This window comes from Xiphophorus maculatus, chromosome 17 (assembly GCF_002775205.1).
Source record: "Xiphophorus maculatus strain JP 163 A chromosome 17, X_maculatus-5.0-male, whole genome shotgun sequence".
Lineage (NCBI taxonomy): Eukaryota > Metazoa > Chordata > Actinopteri > Cyprinodontiformes > Poeciliidae > Xiphophorus > Xiphophorus maculatus.
This window is the reverse complement of record NC_036459.1, coordinates 13,145,824-13,161,718: the sequence shown is the minus strand read 5'-3', so window position 1 is coordinate 13,161,718 and position 15,895 is coordinate 13,145,824. Positions and strand designations below refer to the sequence as shown.

At 40.4% G+C, this 15,895-nt stretch overlaps 3 protein-coding genes across 11 annotated transcripts; 2 read left to right on the top strand and 1 right to left on the bottom strand.

The window, feature by feature from the left end:
- Positions 1 to 500: 500 nt before the first annotated feature.
- Positions 501 to 1,344, bottom strand: ascl4 (achaete-scute family bHLH transcription factor 4). Its single transcript, XM_005797254.2, has 2 exons — positions 1,246 to 1,344; positions 501 to 1,121 (listed from the first exon to the last, which is right to left on the bottom strand). The coding sequence occupies exon 2, from the start codon at positions 1,094 to 1,096 to the stop codon at positions 587 to 589; it is 510 nt and encodes a 169-aa protein (XP_005797311.1). The 5' UTR covers positions 1,097 to 1,121; positions 1,246 to 1,344; the 3' UTR covers positions 501 to 586.
- LOC111611862 (low affinity immunoglobulin epsilon Fc receptor-like) lies at positions 1,104 to 15,476 on the top strand. Of its 9 annotated transcripts, none has more exons than XM_023350538.1 (3): positions 1,355 to 1,534; positions 3,893 to 4,838; positions 8,425 to 8,541. In XM_023350538.1, the coding sequence occupies exons 1-3, from the start codon at positions 1,371 to 1,373 to the stop codon at positions 8,452 to 8,454; spliced, it is 1,140 nt and encodes a 379-aa protein (XP_023206306.1). In that variant the 5' UTR covers positions 1,355 to 1,370; the 3' UTR covers positions 8,455 to 8,541. The 9 variants fall into 9 exon arrangements, with proteins under 9 accessions (XP_023206312.1, XP_023206306.1, XP_023206304.1 ...); XM_023350543.1 differs by lacking the exons at positions 1,355 to 1,534; positions 3,893 to 4,838 and adding exons at positions 6,903 to 7,395; positions 14,422 to 14,548 and having other exon boundaries at positions 8,425 to 9,370; XM_023350544.1 differs by lacking the exons at positions 1,355 to 1,534; positions 8,425 to 8,541 and adding an exon at positions 1,104 to 1,180 and having other exon boundaries at positions 3,893 to 5,697.
- LOC102225340 (low affinity immunoglobulin epsilon Fc receptor-like) lies at positions 10,579 to 12,544 on the top strand. The gene is made up of 2 exons (XM_023350545.1): positions 10,579 to 10,690; positions 11,470 to 12,544. Exons 1-2 carry the CDS (start codon positions 10,626 to 10,628, stop codon positions 12,509 to 12,511), a joined length of 1,107 nt encoding a protein of 368 aa, XP_023206313.1. The 5' UTR covers positions 10,579 to 10,625; the 3' UTR covers positions 12,512 to 12,544.
- Positions 15,477 to 15,895: the final 419 nt, after the last annotated feature.

Sequence of the window (15,895 nt, the reverse complement as noted above, 5' to 3'; positions counted from 1 at the left end):
TAATAATTAGTTTTGTTTTGATTGTTTTTGTTAACTATTTGCCAAGGCCTCTTTTGACATCTTAGACAAGTCACTGCCATAATACATCTGCATATAGTTTTTATTTTTTGTTACTCTACCAGGCATTCCCTGGTAATGTGACAGCCTAATAAAGAAAGGTTTTTACTTTAAACAGATTTTAGACGACATTTAGAGAAGTTCAGTGGACAGTTGTGTATATAAATTCCAGTTGCATAAGATTTTTCTAAACCTAAATTTAAATTTGAATACATTTACTTGCTTCGTAAAACAAGAAAAACACAAATACTGCTGCCCCTGAAATCTCACAAAGTATTTTTTCATTATTATTTATGCCATGTTATTCAATTCATGCTCAGCACAAAATAAGGTGAAGGATCTGTCATGCTGTGGACCTGTTGCACATCTTGAGTGATATTATTAAAACCTATTTTATTTTTCTCAACTGAATAAATGTATTCAGTTTTGAGATTTTTTTTTTTTTCCGTTTTTGTCAGATTAAAGTAATTTCAACACTTTTTTTTTTTTTATCCCTTTACCTAAACTATATTTTAGTTTGTGGAAGTCTTCAGTAAACATTGTCCCCGCTGTCGCTCATGCTAGCTTTGGACTCTCCGTCACTTCCGCACTCCGTCCTCCGCCGCAGAGCCTCGCAGTCGCGCGCCTCATTGAACGACATCTCCATCCGGGAGACGTCCGCGTCCAGCAGGCCCTGCAGGTGCTTGATGTAGTCAATGGCCGCTCGCAGCGTCTCCACTTTACTGAGCCGCTTGTCCTCAAACTCCTGCGGCAGGTGCTCTCTGAGGCGCGCGTACCCCTCGTTGACGCAGCGCACGCGGTGCCGCTCGCGCTCGTTCCGCTTCTGGATGAACGCGGGCTCGAAGGAGGAGTACTCGCACACGCCGAAGGGCGCCGGGAAGGGGAAGCACGGCAACCGCCCGCAGGGGAACCCCTGGCCGAAGTAGGCGGCGTCGATGTGGAAGGGCATCCCCAGCCGGAGCGCATCCTTGTGGCGCGCGGAGCCGCCGTTCACGGAGATCCCGCGGAGAGCCAGCGGAGGCACAAAGATATTCTCCATTAACTCCTTATTATGAGATGTATTTCTGGAAAAAAAAAAAAAAGCAAGCATTTGTGATGAACAGGAAAAACACGGATAACTCAGGTGAGTTAATGCGAGGATTTCTTTTCTTTTCTTTTTTTTTTTTGTCCAAAAGGCTAATTTCTCACCCGGTCAGACTCTCCTCATCTGTCCAACGCTTTTCAGGAAAAGTTTCCTGCTGATGGATGAAGGGACAGAAACAGCCTGGTTCTTGCTGGAGAGCTCTGAGGCGCTTAGCCTATAGGGGTGTGATATGTGGCGGAGACGGTCTTGGATCGAGATAAAACTACAAAACATGTCCTTCCTTCCGCTCGGTGGGAAGGAACTCTCACCGCAAAGAAGAAAACAACAAACTGCAAGAAAACAAACCCAAACCTTATCGTTCATCAGTACTGAAAAGACCTGTAGTGTACCAATGTGGGTATACTTTGAGATGACAGATAAGTTTGTCACAGTTTTTTTTAAGCTCAAAAATAACCTCTAAAGACTGTTTTCAACCCAGAGTCTAATCTGTAAAATATAAATTAAAAATACAATTGATAGCAAATTATTTTCCTTGTGTAAAATACTTACTCGATGCCAACATGATACAAGAAAATCTAAAACTAACTACAGAAAAAGACAAAAACACAGCAAGAAAATGAAAAATACATCATAGCGCTATTTATGACATTTTTCAGCTGTATCTAGAAGTTAATAAAACATTTTTTTTATGACAACTCTAAATAAATAAAGACTAAATAAAAAAAATAAACATTTTAACCTAATTGCTTTTAAAGTTTGAGTTTTTAAAGATTGGTATCTGTATTGTTCACACAATATGCAGATGATTGTCAGATTTGTTACTGAAACTATTTTTAGCTTCTTTTTTTAAAAAAAAGAAACCCACATTAAACAGGATAACTTAATATGCTGAGGTGTTGGTGTTGGTATCCTTGATGTAGAAATACTTGAATATAAAAATAACAACAATAAACCTGCAACCGAATCTCAGCTAACTGTTCCTGGTCAGAAAGCTAGTGTTTGCACTGCAGCACAGCTACTGGTTAGAGGAAGTTAGAAAAGTTGAAATGCCAATAAACCTTAATATTTACAACTAATTATCCCAGAAAAAAATGCACAAAATGTATTGCATTAGTTATCTTTATGTTGTGTTGCAAACTAAAGGCAAATTATGTAAAGTTTTAGATCATTTGGTCACAAATGAGCTAAGATTTTGTGCCCATCTAAAGTCATTTGGACTTTAGATGCCCAAATGATCTAAAATCTTAAATCACTAATTTATTTATTTATTGAATATAACTATATATCTTCATGTCTGGTTATAATCTGGCCTGAGTTTGTCTTGCGAAATTGAGCTCAGCGTTCTAAAAATTGTTCAACTGCAGTTAATTTGTGTTTTAAAAAGATGGATGACATTTTTACATAAGGTCAGGTTAAACTGGATGAAATTCAGCATTTGAAAACATCTTTGCACATTTTTGTTATTTAAATACACAACCAATGAAAAAGAAATATTAGTTTTTTTTCCAATAATTCAGCAGTTTGATTGATTCCTAGAGTTGCCATGGTGAATTGCCATGGAAACCAGAAGAAACCCAGACTTACTTGTTTTCATTTAAGACATTCGGACTTCTAAACCACCTGGTGTCAAATGTATCTGCCAAAGTCAGCAGGCCAACAATCTGCTGAGTGTGTGAAGAAGAAATGTCGTTTGAAGACAGGATCGTACATTTACTCACATATCTAAGAACCGATTTTAGGAGTCCAAGGTAAGGAAGGATTTACTGGACATTTATGAAGGAATTGCAGATATATTAGTTTATAAGTTAGAGTAAAATGTAACTGTCAATACATTATTCTGGGTTGCAAAATTGATGTTTAAGAAACCTGGGATTGGAAATGTAAGAACTAGTTTTTATTTACACCATTTAGACTAAGTACCTTTTTCCTTCCCCTGAACTGATTTTTGTTGGTCTAGTAAACATGTGTCAAACTCGAGGCCCCAGGGCCAAATCAGGCCCGCCTTATCTTTTAAGGTGGCTTATAGACTAAAGATGTGAAATTGTATCCATCATTCCCTCCAATTCAAATTCATGCAAAATTCAGCAAATCCCTGCATTGTTTTGGGGGTGGGGGGTTTGCGCTAATGCATAGCTGTGAGTTTATTGTAAATTCTCCACAAAAATAGTCAAAAGCGTTTAGTTTAAATGACTGGTAACTCCAAAATAATTAAAAAATCACAAAAGCAAAAATGGAATCCGAATGTGATCAATGTGAAAAGATGTTGAATACTTATCAAATGCAGAGGCAACTGTTTATTAATATGGTAAAAGTTTTTTAAAGGGTCTTATCAATGCATTTTGGCACCTTGAGAACATCCAAATGTGGCCCAAATTGAAAATGAGTTTGACACCCCTGGTCTGTCTCATTAAAATATGCTTAGGGCGGCGTGCCGTGGTGGCGTAGCGGTTAGCGCGACCCGTATTTGGAGGCCTTGAGTCCTCGACGCGGCCGTCACAGGTTCGACTCCCGGACCCGACGACATTTGCCGCATGTCTTCCCTCCTCTCCTTCCCCGTTTCCTGTGAGCCTACTATCATATAAGGGACACTAGAGCCCACAAATAGACCCCCTGAAGGGGTAAAAAATAAAAAAAATGCTTAGGGTCATTATGTTTCAAAATGTGGAACATTTCTGAGGGCATTGCAACTTTACGCTAGTTTGTTTAGCTACATCTGAGTGAGCTTGGTTCTCTTTTTGTATTTGTTGTCAGGTCTGGTACCTACAGGACCTCAGTAACTGAACATGGACCTGGGAACAAAAGTGCTACCATCGTCGAGCTTAAGAGGATACTGAAACCCATCTGGCATCTTGTTTTGATCGGAATTCTGAGCGGGATCCTCGCCATGGTGGTATTAATCACCATCATTGAGTGGAACACCAAGCAAAACGTGATAATGAGTATAGAGCAGGTCAAAGAGGAGATGAAGAGCAACACCGAGAAGCTGCTAGAGGAGAAAAGCAGGATTTCAGAACAGCTGAACTTAACCAACACAAACTTCTCCATTCTGGTGGCGGAGTATGAACGGCTGTTGGGCAGAATTCCTTGCAATCTTACCTTGCTGGAGCGGGAAATCAACAGGCTGAATGGGGTCTTGAGCAATGCTTTAATAGCTAAACAACAGGTTCTCAGGAAAGTCAACCAGTTGACGTCCCAACTAAAGTCTACCCAGAATAATTACCAGGTTACGGAGCTGGAGAACAAGAAACAGCGTTCGATCCTGTCGTCCAAGCGGCTCGACTACATCTGGAATCGTTGTGACCGGACCACGCTGCAGTGCTCCCACTGCCTGCCGGGGTGGACGGAGCACGCTTCCCGGTGCTTCCTCCTGTCCAATGTAGAGAAAACTTGGGAAGATGCTCGCGTTGATTGCCTCAACTACAAAGGGGACCTAGCTGTCGTCCTGGATGCCGCAGACCAGGCTTTCCTGACGAACCTGACATTCCAGTTTAAAAAGGCAAATCCCGGCATGTACTTCCACTCAGCGTGGATCGGGCTGCAGGACATGGTCAATGAAGGAGTCCACTTCTGGGTAAATGGAGAGAGAATCAAATGGGATGTCATATACTGGAGACCTGACGAGCCCAACAACTTCATAGCTGATTGGGACACTGAGCAAGCCGGTCAGGACTGCGTGTCCATTCTACCACCAGATGAGGTGGGACCTGAGGGCTGGATGAACAGCTGGGATGACATTACTTGTCTTGGGAAACGTAACTACATCTGTGAGACTGATGCCCTGATTTTGACCTAGGATGGAAGAAGTCCTGTTTTAATCTGGCCACAAGACACATGTGGGAGGAAATAGTCGGGTCAGAGAGTCTGAAATGTATCTTTCTTGTTAAAAAAAGCACAAAACTCTGAACTCTGAGTGAGAGATTGTGGGGGCAGCATCATGCTGTGGGGATGGGATGGAGTAATGAGATGGTAGTTGGAGAAAAAAAAATCATTCTATACTCTAAGAAAATCTAAAATTACAGAAGAAGTAAAAGAGAACAAATTAATTTTAAGAATTGTTAGTTAGGTTATACATTGGGACCTGTATGGTTCACACAGTATGCAGATGACTGTTCGATTTATTACTCAAACATTTTTTTACTCCCCTTAATTAACAATACAGAAATGTTGCTGTTGGTATGTCTGATGTACAAATGTGGGAATACACAATTACCAACAACAGATCTGCAACCAAATCCCAGCTAACTGTTCCTGATCAGGAAGCTAGTGTTTGCACTACAGCACAGTTACCGGATACAGGAAGTTAGAAAAGTTGAAACACCAATAAAACTTAATATTTACAACTAATTATCCCAGAAAAAAATGTACAAAATGTATTGCATTAGTTATCTTTATGTTGTGTTGCAAACTAAAGGCAAATTATGTAAAGTTTTAGATCATTTGGTCACAAATGAGCTAAGATTTTGTGCCCATCTAAAGTCATTTGGACTTTAGATGCCCAAATGATCTAAAATCTTAAATCACTAATTTATTTATTTATTGAATATGACTATACAGGCCTGTCACGATAGCAAATTTTGCTCAACGATTAATTGTCTCAAAAATTATTGCGATAAACGATAATATTGTTTGAAGACCTTTTTACACTGATTTAATGGAAATGACGTAATAATGCATGCGATTTCCTGCCAAAGATAGATACACTTTATTTTCAAAAGAACACTTAACACTTGAGCTGATAAACAAAATAAACAAAACAACCAAAAACAAAAATAAAATGGATTCTCAGTCTCCATTAACAAAAAACTCACTTGAAAAAAAAAACCTAAACAACATAAAGCCAAAGTGGAAATAAATACTGCATTCAACCAAGAGAATATGAAGTCTGTATATTATGTTGCCCTTCAGTAATAATTAGATTTAAATAGAGAAGATGGGCACATCGACTACCTGATGCAATAGTTCACACTACATGATTTTTTGCTCCTATTTTTCCCCTTACGACAATCTTAAAACGTTGGTCTTTCTAAGATTGTGTGGTGTGTTACGGTAGATCGTCGTGGCCGCTCCGATCTAAATCAGGGATTTTCTCCGACTGGGATCTTAACGCAGCCTGTTGAATGTGACAGGTAGCCAATCAGAAATTACGGAGGGGAATCCCGAACAGCTGATACGGCGCAACCAAAGTCCAGCGGACATCGGAGATGATATGTGGAAACAACATTAATGTTTATACAACATGCAAAGAATATAGAAATGACAAGAGGAGGAGTTGGAGCGAAATTGCTACCGCAGTTGATAAAGCCGGTAACTTTTCAGCTGTTCTTCGTTAATGTGACGTAAATAGGTTCTAATGATTTTCATTCAGTCAGGACTGACACTAGCCACATGCATTGCAGGTAGATTGCAGTAAAGCATTGATTAATGCCTGGTTTTAAAATTAGTTCACTAAACTTGTAGCCATTATTTTGTGCCCATTGTTGGACACCACACGGCAGGACCGAACCCGATGGAACCGTTATACCTGGGATTTCTGTCGGCTAATGTTTGGTCTGTCAGGTTTTGAAAATGGGCCGACAATCGGCCGATAGCTCTAAGATTGTGCAGGATAAGATAGTGTGCGCTGGGCTTTACACTAAGGAAATGAGGAAGGGGGGGTCAGTGGAGAGCACCGGAGTTGAAGCTTTTTTCATTCGGTGTCATCAACAGAAAGAGAAAAAGGCCGGAAGAGACATAATGCCGATAATTAAAATGACGTCGATAGTTTTAATTTATTGTATGATTAATCGATTTATCGTTTATCGCGACAGGCCTATTATATATCTTCATGTCTGGTTATAATCTGGCCTGAGTTTGTCTTGCGAAATTGAGCTCAGCTTTCTAAAAATTGTTCAACTGCAGTTAATTAGTGTTTTAACAAGATGGATGACATTTTTACATAAGGTCAGGTTAAACTGGATGAAATTCAGCATTTGAAAACCTCTTGTGCACATTTTTGTTATTTAAATACACAACCAATAATTCAGCAGTTTGTCTGATTCCTAGAGTTGCCATGGTGAATTGCCATGGAAACCAGAAGAAACCCAGACTTACTTGTTTTCATTTAAGACATTCGGACTTCTAAACCACCTGGTGTCAAATGTATCTGCCAAAGTCAGTAGGCCAACAATCTGCTGAGTGTGTGAAGAAGAAATGTCGTTTGAAGACAGGATCGTACATTTACTCACATATCTAAGAACCGATTTTAGGAGTCCAAGGTAAGGAAGGATTTACTGGACATTTATGAAGGAATTGCAGATATATTAGTTTATAAGTTAGAGTAAAATGTAACTGTAAATACATTATTCTGGGTTGCAAAATTGATGTTTAAGAAACCTGGGATTGGAAATGTAAGAACTAGTTTTTATTTACACCATTTAGACTAAGTACCTTTTTCCTTCCCCTGAACTGATTTTTGTTGGTCTAATCCACACGTGTCAAACTCGAGGCCCCAGGGCCAAATTTGGCTCTCCTTATCTTTTAATGTGGCTTATAGACTCCAGATGTGAAATTGTATCCATCATTCCCTCCAATTTTTCGCAATAGCAAAAATTCACGCAAAAGTCAGCAAATTTCTGCATTGTTTTTTTTTTTGTTTGTCTTTTTTTTTTTTTTGCGCTAATGCATAGCTGTGAGTTTATTGTAAATTCTCCACAAAAATAGTCAAAAGCATTTAGTTTAAATGACTGGTAACTCCAAAATAATTAAAAAATCACAAAAGCAAAAATGGAATCCGAATGTGATCAATGTGAAAAGATGTTGAATACTTATCAAATGCAGAGGCAACTGTTTATTAATATGGTAAAAGTTTTTTAAGGGTCTTATCAATGCATTTTGGCACCTTGAGAACATCCAAATGTGGCCCAAATTGAAAATGAGTTTCACACCCCTGGTCTGTCTCATTAAAATATGCTTAGGGCGGCGTGCCGTGGTGGCGTAGCGGTTAGCGCGACCCGTATTTGGAGGCCTTGAGTCCTCGACGCGGCCGTCACAGGTTCGACTCCCGGACCCAACGACATTTGCCGCATGTCTTCCCCCCTCTCCTTCCCCGTTTCCTGTGAGCCTACTATCATATAAGGGACACTAGAGCCCACAAAATGACCCCCTGAAGGGGTAAAAAATTAAAAAAAATGCTTAGGGTCATTATGTTTCAAAATGTGGAACATTTCTGAGGGCATTGCAACTTTACGCTAGTTTGTTTAGCTACATCTGAGTGAGCTTGGTTCTCTTTTTGTATTTGTTGTCAGGTCTGGTACCTACAGGACCTCAGTAACTGAACATGGACCTGAGAACAAAAGTGCTACCATCGTCGAGCTTAAGAGGATACTGAAACCCATCTGGCATCTTGTTTTGATCGGAATCCTGAGCGGGATCCTCGCCATGGTGGTATTAATCATCATCATCGAGTGGAACACCAAGCAAAACATAACAATGAGTATAGAGCAGATCAAAGAGGAGATGAAGAGCAACACCGAGAAGCTGCTAGAGGAGAAAAGCAGGATTTCAGAACAGCTGAACTTAACCAACACAAACTTCTCCATTCTGGTGGCGGAGTATGAACGGCTGTTGGGCAGAATTCCTTGCAATCTTACCTTGCTGGAGCAGGAAATCAACACGCTGAATGGTTTCTTGAGCAATGCGTTAATAGCTAAAGAACAGGCTCTCAGGAAAGTCAACCAGTTGACGTCCCAACTAAAGTCTACCCAGAATAATTACCAGGTTACGGAGCTGGAGAACAAGAAACAGCGTTCGATCCTGTCGTCCAAGCGGCTCGACTACATCTGGAATCGTTGCAACCGGACCACGCTGCAGTGCTCCCACTGCCTGCCGGGGTGGACGGAGCACGCTTCCCGGTGCTTCCTCCTGTCCAATGTAGAGAAAACCTGGGAAGATGCTCGCGTCGATTGCCGCAACTACAAAGGGGACCTAGCTGTCGTCCTGAACGCCGCAGACCAGGCGTTCCTGACGAATCTGACGTTCCAGTTTAAAAAGGCAAATCCCGGCATGACCTTCCACTCAGCGTGGATCGGGCTGCAGGATATGGTCAAGGAAGGAGTCCACTTCTGGGTCAATGGAGAGAGAATCACATGGGATGTCAAATACTGGAGACCTGGCGAGCCCAACAACGCCAAAGCTGCCGGGGACACTGAGCAAGCTGGTGAGGACTGCGTGTCCATTCTACCACCAGATGAGGTGGGACCTAAGGGCTGGTTGAACAGCTGGGATGACATTACTTGTCTTGGGAAACGTCACTACATCTGTGAGACTGATGCCCTGATTTTGACCTAGGATGGAAGAAGTCCTGTTTTAATCTGGCCACAAGACACATGTGGGAGGAAATAGTCGGGTCAGAGAGTCTGAAATGTATCTTTCTTGTTAAAAAAAACACAAAACTCTGAACTCTGAGTGAGAGATTGTGGGGGCAGCATCATGCTGTGGGGATGGGATGGAGTAATGAGATGGTAGATGGAGATTAAAAATAATCATTCTATACTCTAAGAAAATCTAAAATTACAGAAGAAGTAAAAGAGAACAAATTAATTTTAAGAATTGTTAGTTAGGTTATACATTGGGACCTGTATGGTTCACACAGTATGCAGATGACTGTTCAATTTATTACTCAAAATTTTTTTACTCCCCTTAATTAACAATACAGAAATGTTGCTGTTGGTATGTCTGATGTACAAATGTGGGAATACACAATTACCAACAACAGATCTGCTACCAAATCCCAGCTAACTGTTCCTGATCAGGAAGCTAGTGTTTGCACTGCAGCACAGCTACCGGATACAGAAAGTTAGAAAAGTTGAAACGCCAATAAACCTTAAAATTTACAACTAATTATCTCAGAAAAAAATGCACAAAATGTATTGCATTAGTTATCTTTATGTTGTGTTGCAAACTAAAGGCAAATTATGTAAAGTTTTAGATCATTTGGTCACAAATGAGCTAAGATTTTGTGCCCATCTAAAGTCATTTGGACTTTAGATGCCCAAATGATCTAAAATCTTAAATCACTAATTTATTTATTTATTGAATATAACTATATATCTTCATGTCTGGTTATAATCTGGCCTGAGTTTGTCTTGCGAAATTGAGCTCAGCTTTCTAAAAATTGTTCAACTGCAGTTAATTTGTGTTTTAAAAAGATGGATGGCATTTTTACATAAGGTCAGGTTAAACTGGATGAAATTCAGCATTTGAAAACTTCTTGTGCACATTTTTGTTATTTAAATACATAACAAATAAAAAAGAAATATATTTTTTTTGCAATAATTCAGCAGTTTGCCGGATTCCTTATAGTTGCCATGGTGAATTGCCATGGAAACCAGAAGAAACCCAGACTTACTTGTTTTCATTTAAGACATTCGGACTTCTAAACCACCTGGTGTCAAATGTATCTGCCAAAGTCAGCAGGCCAACAATCTGCTGAGTGTGTGAAGAAGAAATGTCGTTTGAAGACAGGATCATACATTTACTCGCATATTTAAGAACCGATTTTAGGAGTCCAAGGTAAGGAAGGATTTACTGGACATTTATGAAGGAATTGCAGATATATTAGTTTATAAGTTAGAGTAAAATGTAACTGTAAATACATTATTCTGGGTTGCAAAATTGATGTTTAAGAAACCTGGGATTGGAAATGTAAGAACTAGTTTTTATTTACACCATTTAGACTAAGTACCTTTTTCCTTCCCCTGAACTGATTTTTGTTGGTCTAGTAAACATGTGTCAAACTCGAGGCCCCAAGGCCAAATCAGGCCCGCCTTATCTTTTTATGTGGCCTTATAGACTCCAGATGTGAAATTGCATCCATCATTCCCTCCAATTTTTTCCAATAGCGAAAATTCACGCAAAAGTCAGCAAATCCCTGCATTGTTTTTGGGGGGGGGGTTGCGCTAATGCATAGCTGTGAGTTTATTGCAAATTCTCCACAAAAATAGTCAAAAGCGTTTAGTTTACATTACTTATAACTCCAAACTCAAAAAAAAATCACAGAAACAATCACGGAATCCGAAGACTGATCAATGTGAAAAGATGTTATGCAGAGGCAGCTGTTTATTAACATGGTAAAGGTTTTTTAAGGGTCTTATCAATGCATTTTGGCACCTTGAGAACATCCAAATGTGGCCCAAATTGAAAATGAGTTTGACACCCCTGGTCTGTCTCATTAAAAAATGCTTAGGGTCATTATGTTTCAAAATGTGGAACATTCTTGAGGGCATTGCAACTTTACGCTAGTTTGTTTAGCTACATCTGAGTGAGCTTGGTTCTCTTTTTGTATTTGTCAGGTCTGGTACCTACAGGACCTCAGAACCTGAACATAAACCTGAGAACAAAAATGCTGCCATAGTCGAGCTAAAGAAGATACTGAAACCCATCTGGCATCTTGTTTTGATCGGAATTCTGAGCGGGATCCTCATCATGGTGGTATTAATCATCATCATCGAGTGGAACACCAAGCAAAACGTGATAACGAGTCTAGAGAAGGTCAAAGAGGAGATGAAGAGCAACACCGAAAAGCTGCTAGAGGAGAAAAGCAGGATTTCAGAACAGCTGAACTTAACCAACACAAACTTCTCCATTCTGATGGCGGAGTATGAACGGCTGTTGCTCGAACATCCGTGCAATTATACCCAGCTGGAGAAGAAAATTATCAGCCTGCATAAGGTTTTGAGCAACGCTTTAAAAACTAAAGAAAAGGTTGAGGGGGAAGTCAAGCAGCTGACGTCCCAACTAAAGTCTACCCAGAAAAATGACCAGCTTACGGAGCTGGAGAACAAGAAACAGCGTTCGTTCCTGTCCTCCAAGTATCTTGACTACATTTGGGATCTTTGTAACCGGACCACGCTGCAGTGCTCCCGCTGCCTGCCGGGGTGGAAGGAGCACGCTTCCCGGTGCTTCCTCCTGTCCAACTTGGACGAGAAATGGGAAAATGCTCGAATCGAGTGCCGCAACTACAAAGGAGACCTAGCTGTCGTCCTGAACGCCGCAGACCAGGCTTTCCTGACGAACCTGACGTTCCAGTTTGCAAAGGCAAATCCCGGCATGACCTTCCACTCAGCGTGGATCGGGCTGCAGGACATGGTCAAGGAAGGAGACCACATCTGGGTCAATGGAGAGAGAATCAAACCGGATGTCATATACTGGAGACCTGGCGAGCCCAACAACGCCGTAGCTGCCTGGGACACTGAGCAAGCCGGTCAGGACTGCGTGTCCATTCTACCACCAGATGAGGTGGGACCTAAGGGCTGGTTGGACAGCTGGGATGACATTACTTGTGTTGGGAAACGTCACTACATCTGTGAGACTGATGCCCTGATTTTGACCTAGGATGGAAGAAGTCCTGTTTTAATCTGGCCACAAGACACATGTGGGAGGAAATAGTCGGGTCAGAGAATCTGAAATGTATCTTTCTTGATAAAAAAGCACAAAACTCTGAACTCTGAGTGAAAGATTGTGGGGGCAGCATCATGCTGTGGGGATGGGATGGAGTAATGAGATGGTAGATGGAGATAAAAAAAAATCATTCTATACTCTAAGAAAATCTAAAATTACAGAAGAAGTAAAAGAGAACAAATTAATTTTAAGAATTGTTAGTTAGGTTATACATTGGGACCTGTATGGTTCACACAGTATGCAGATGACTGTTCGATTTATTACTCAAAATTTTTTTACTCCCCTTAATTAACAATACAGAAATGTTGCTGTTGGTATGTCTGATGTACAAATGTGGGAATACACAATTACCAACAACAGATCTGCTACCAAATCTTAATATTTACAACTAATTATCCCAGAAAAAAATGCACAAAATGTATTGCATTAGTTATCTTTATGTTGTGTTGCAAACTAAAGGCAAATTATGTAAAGTTTTAGATCATTTGGTCACAAATGATCTAAGATTTTGTGCCCATCTAAAGTCATTTGGACTTTAGATGCCCAAATGATCTAAAATCTTAAATCACTAATTTATTTATTTATTGAATATAACTATATATCTTCATGTCTGGTTATAATCTGGCCTGAGTTTGTCTTGCGAAATTGAGCTCAGCTTTCTAAAAATTGTTCAACTGCAGTTAATTTGTGTTTTAAAAAGATGGATGACATTTTTACATAAGGTCAGGTTAAACTGGATGAAATTCAGCATTTGAAAACCTCTTGTGCACATTTTTGTTATTTAAATACACAACCAATGAAAAAGAAATATTAGTTTTTTTTCCAATAATTCAGCAGTTTGCCGGATTCCTTATAGTTGCCATGGTGAATTGCCATGGAAACCAGAAGAAACCCAGACTTACTTGTTTTCATTTAAGACATTCGGACTTCTAAACCACCTGGTGTCAAATGTATCTGCCAAAGTCAGCAGGCCAACAATCTGCTGAGTGTGTGAAGAAGAAATGTCGTTTGAAGACAGGATCGTACATTTACTCACATATCTAAGAACCGATTTTAGGAGTCCAAGGTAAGGAAGGATTTACTGGACATTTATGAAGGAATTGCAGATATATTAGTTTATAAGTTAGAGTAAAATGTAACTGTAAATACATTATTCTGGGTTGCAAAATTGATGTTTAAGAAACCTGGGATTGGAAATGTAAGAACTAGTTTTTATTTACACCATTTAGACTAAGTACCTTTTTCCTTCCCCTGAACTGATTTTTGTTGGTCTAGTAAACATGTGTCAAACTCGAGGCCCCAGGGCCAAATCAGGCCCGCCTTATCTTTTAATGTGGCTTATAGACTAAAGATGTGAAATTGTATCCATCATTCCCTCCCAATTCAAATTCATGCAAAAATCAGCAAATCTCTGCATTGTTTTTTTTTGTTTGTTTGTTTGGTTTTTGCGCTAATGCATAGCTGTGAGTTTATTGCAAATTCTCCGCAACAATAGTCAAAAGCGTTTAGTTTGAATTTACTTATAACTCTAAACTCATTAAAAAAAAAAAACAATCATGGAATCTGAAAACTGATCAATGTGAAAAGATGTTATGCAGAGGCAGCTGTTTATTAACATGGTAAAGGTTTTTTAAGGGTCTTATCAATGCATTTTGGCACCTTGAGAACATCCAAATGTGGCCCAAATTGAAAATGAGTTTGACACCCCTGGTCTGTCTCATTAAAAAATGCTTAGGGTCATTATGTTTCAAAATGTGGAACATTTCTGAGGGCATTGCAACTTTACGCTAGTTTGTTTAGCTACATCTGAGTGAGCTTGGTTCTCTTTTTGTATTTGTTGTCAGGTCTGGTACCTACAGGACCTCAGTAACTGAACATGGACCTGAGAACAAAAGTGCTACCATCGTCGAGCTTAAGAGGATACTGAAACCCATCTGGCATCTTGTTTTGATCGGAATTCTGAGCGGGATCCTCGCCATGGTGGTATTAATCATCATCAGCGAGTGGAACACCAAGCAAAACATGAGAATGAGTATAGAGCAGGTCAAAGAGGAGATGAAGAGCAACACCGAGAAGCTGCTAGAGGAGAAAAGCAGGATTTCAGAACAGCTGAACTTAACCAACACAAACTTCTCCATTCTGGTGGCGGAGTATGAACGGCTGTTGCTCGAACATCTGTGCAATTATACCCAGCTGGAGAAGAAAGTCGTCAGCCTGCATGGGGTTTTGAGCAACGCTTTAAAATCTAAAGAAAAGGTTGAGAGGGAAGTCAACCAGTTGACGTCCCAACTAAAGTCTACCCAGAAAAATGACCAGCTTACGGAGCTGGAGAACAAGAAACAGCGTTCGTTCCTGTCCTCCACGCATCTCGACTACATCTGGGATCTTTGTGACCGGACCACGCTGCAGTGCTCCCGCTGCCTGCCGGGGTGGACGGAGCACGCTTCCCGGTGCTTCCTCCTGTCCAACGTGGAGAAGACCTGGGAAGATGCTCGCGTCGATTGCCTCAACTACAAAGGAGACCTAGCTGTCGTCCTGAACGCCGCAGACCAGGCTTTCCTGACGAACCTGACGTTCCAGTTTAAAAAAGCAAATCCCGGCATGACCTTCCACTCAGCGTGGATCGGGCTGCAGGATATGGTCAAGGAAGGAGTCCACTTCTGGGTCAATGGAGAGCGAATCAAATGGGATGTCATATACTGGAGACCTGGCGAGCCCAACAATGCCAAAGCTGATTGGGACACTGAGCAAGCTGGTGAGGACTGCGTGTCCATTCTACCACCAGATGAGGTGGGACCTAAGGGCTGGTTGGACAGCTGGGATGACATTACTTGTCTTGGGAAATGTCACTACATCTGTGAGACTGATGCCCTGATTTTGACCTAGGATGGAAGAAGTCCTGTTTTAATCTGGCCACAAGACACATGTGGGAGGAAATAGTCGGGTCAGAGAGTCTGAAATGTATCTTTCTTGTTAAAAAAAGCACAAAACTCTGAGCTCTGAGTGAGAGATTGTGGGGGCAGCATCATGCTGTGGGGATGGGATGGAGTAATGAGATGGTAGATGGAGATAAAAAAATCATTCTATACTCTAAGAAAATCTAAAATTACAGAAGAAGTAAAAGAGACAAATTAATTTTAAGAATTGTTAGTTAGGTTATACATTGGGACCTGTATGGTTCACACAGTATGCAGATGACTGTTCGATTTATTACTCAAAATTTTTTTACTCCCTTAATTAACAATACAGAAATGTTTCTTTTGGTATGTCTGATGTACAAATGTGGGAATACACAATTACCAACAACAGATCTGCAAC

What these genes read in the sequence shown, in the direction of transcription:
- LOC102225340 (XM_023350545.1), top strand. Translation starts at nt 10,626, where the DNA reads ATGTCGTTTGAAGACAGGATCATACATTTACTCGCATATTTAAGAACC. An exon ending in ACCGATTTTAGGAGTCCAAG is followed by an intron (nt 10,691 to 11,469) that starts GTAAGGAAGGAT and finishes TGTATTTGTCAG; the next exon opens with GTCTGGTACCTACAGGACCT.
- ascl4 (XM_005797254.2), bottom strand. Translation starts at nt 1,096, where the DNA reads ATGGAGAATATCTTTGTGCCTCCGCTGGCTCTCCGCGGGATCTCCGTG.
- LOC111611862 (XM_023350536.1), top strand. Translation starts at nt 1,371, where the DNA reads ATGTGGCGGAGACGGTCTTGGATCGAGATAAAACTACAAAACATGTCC. An exon ending in AAGACCTGTAGTGTACCAAT is followed by an intron (nt 1,535 to 3,892) that starts GTGGGTATACTT and finishes ATTTGTTGTCAG; the next exon opens with GTCTGGTACCTACAGGACCT.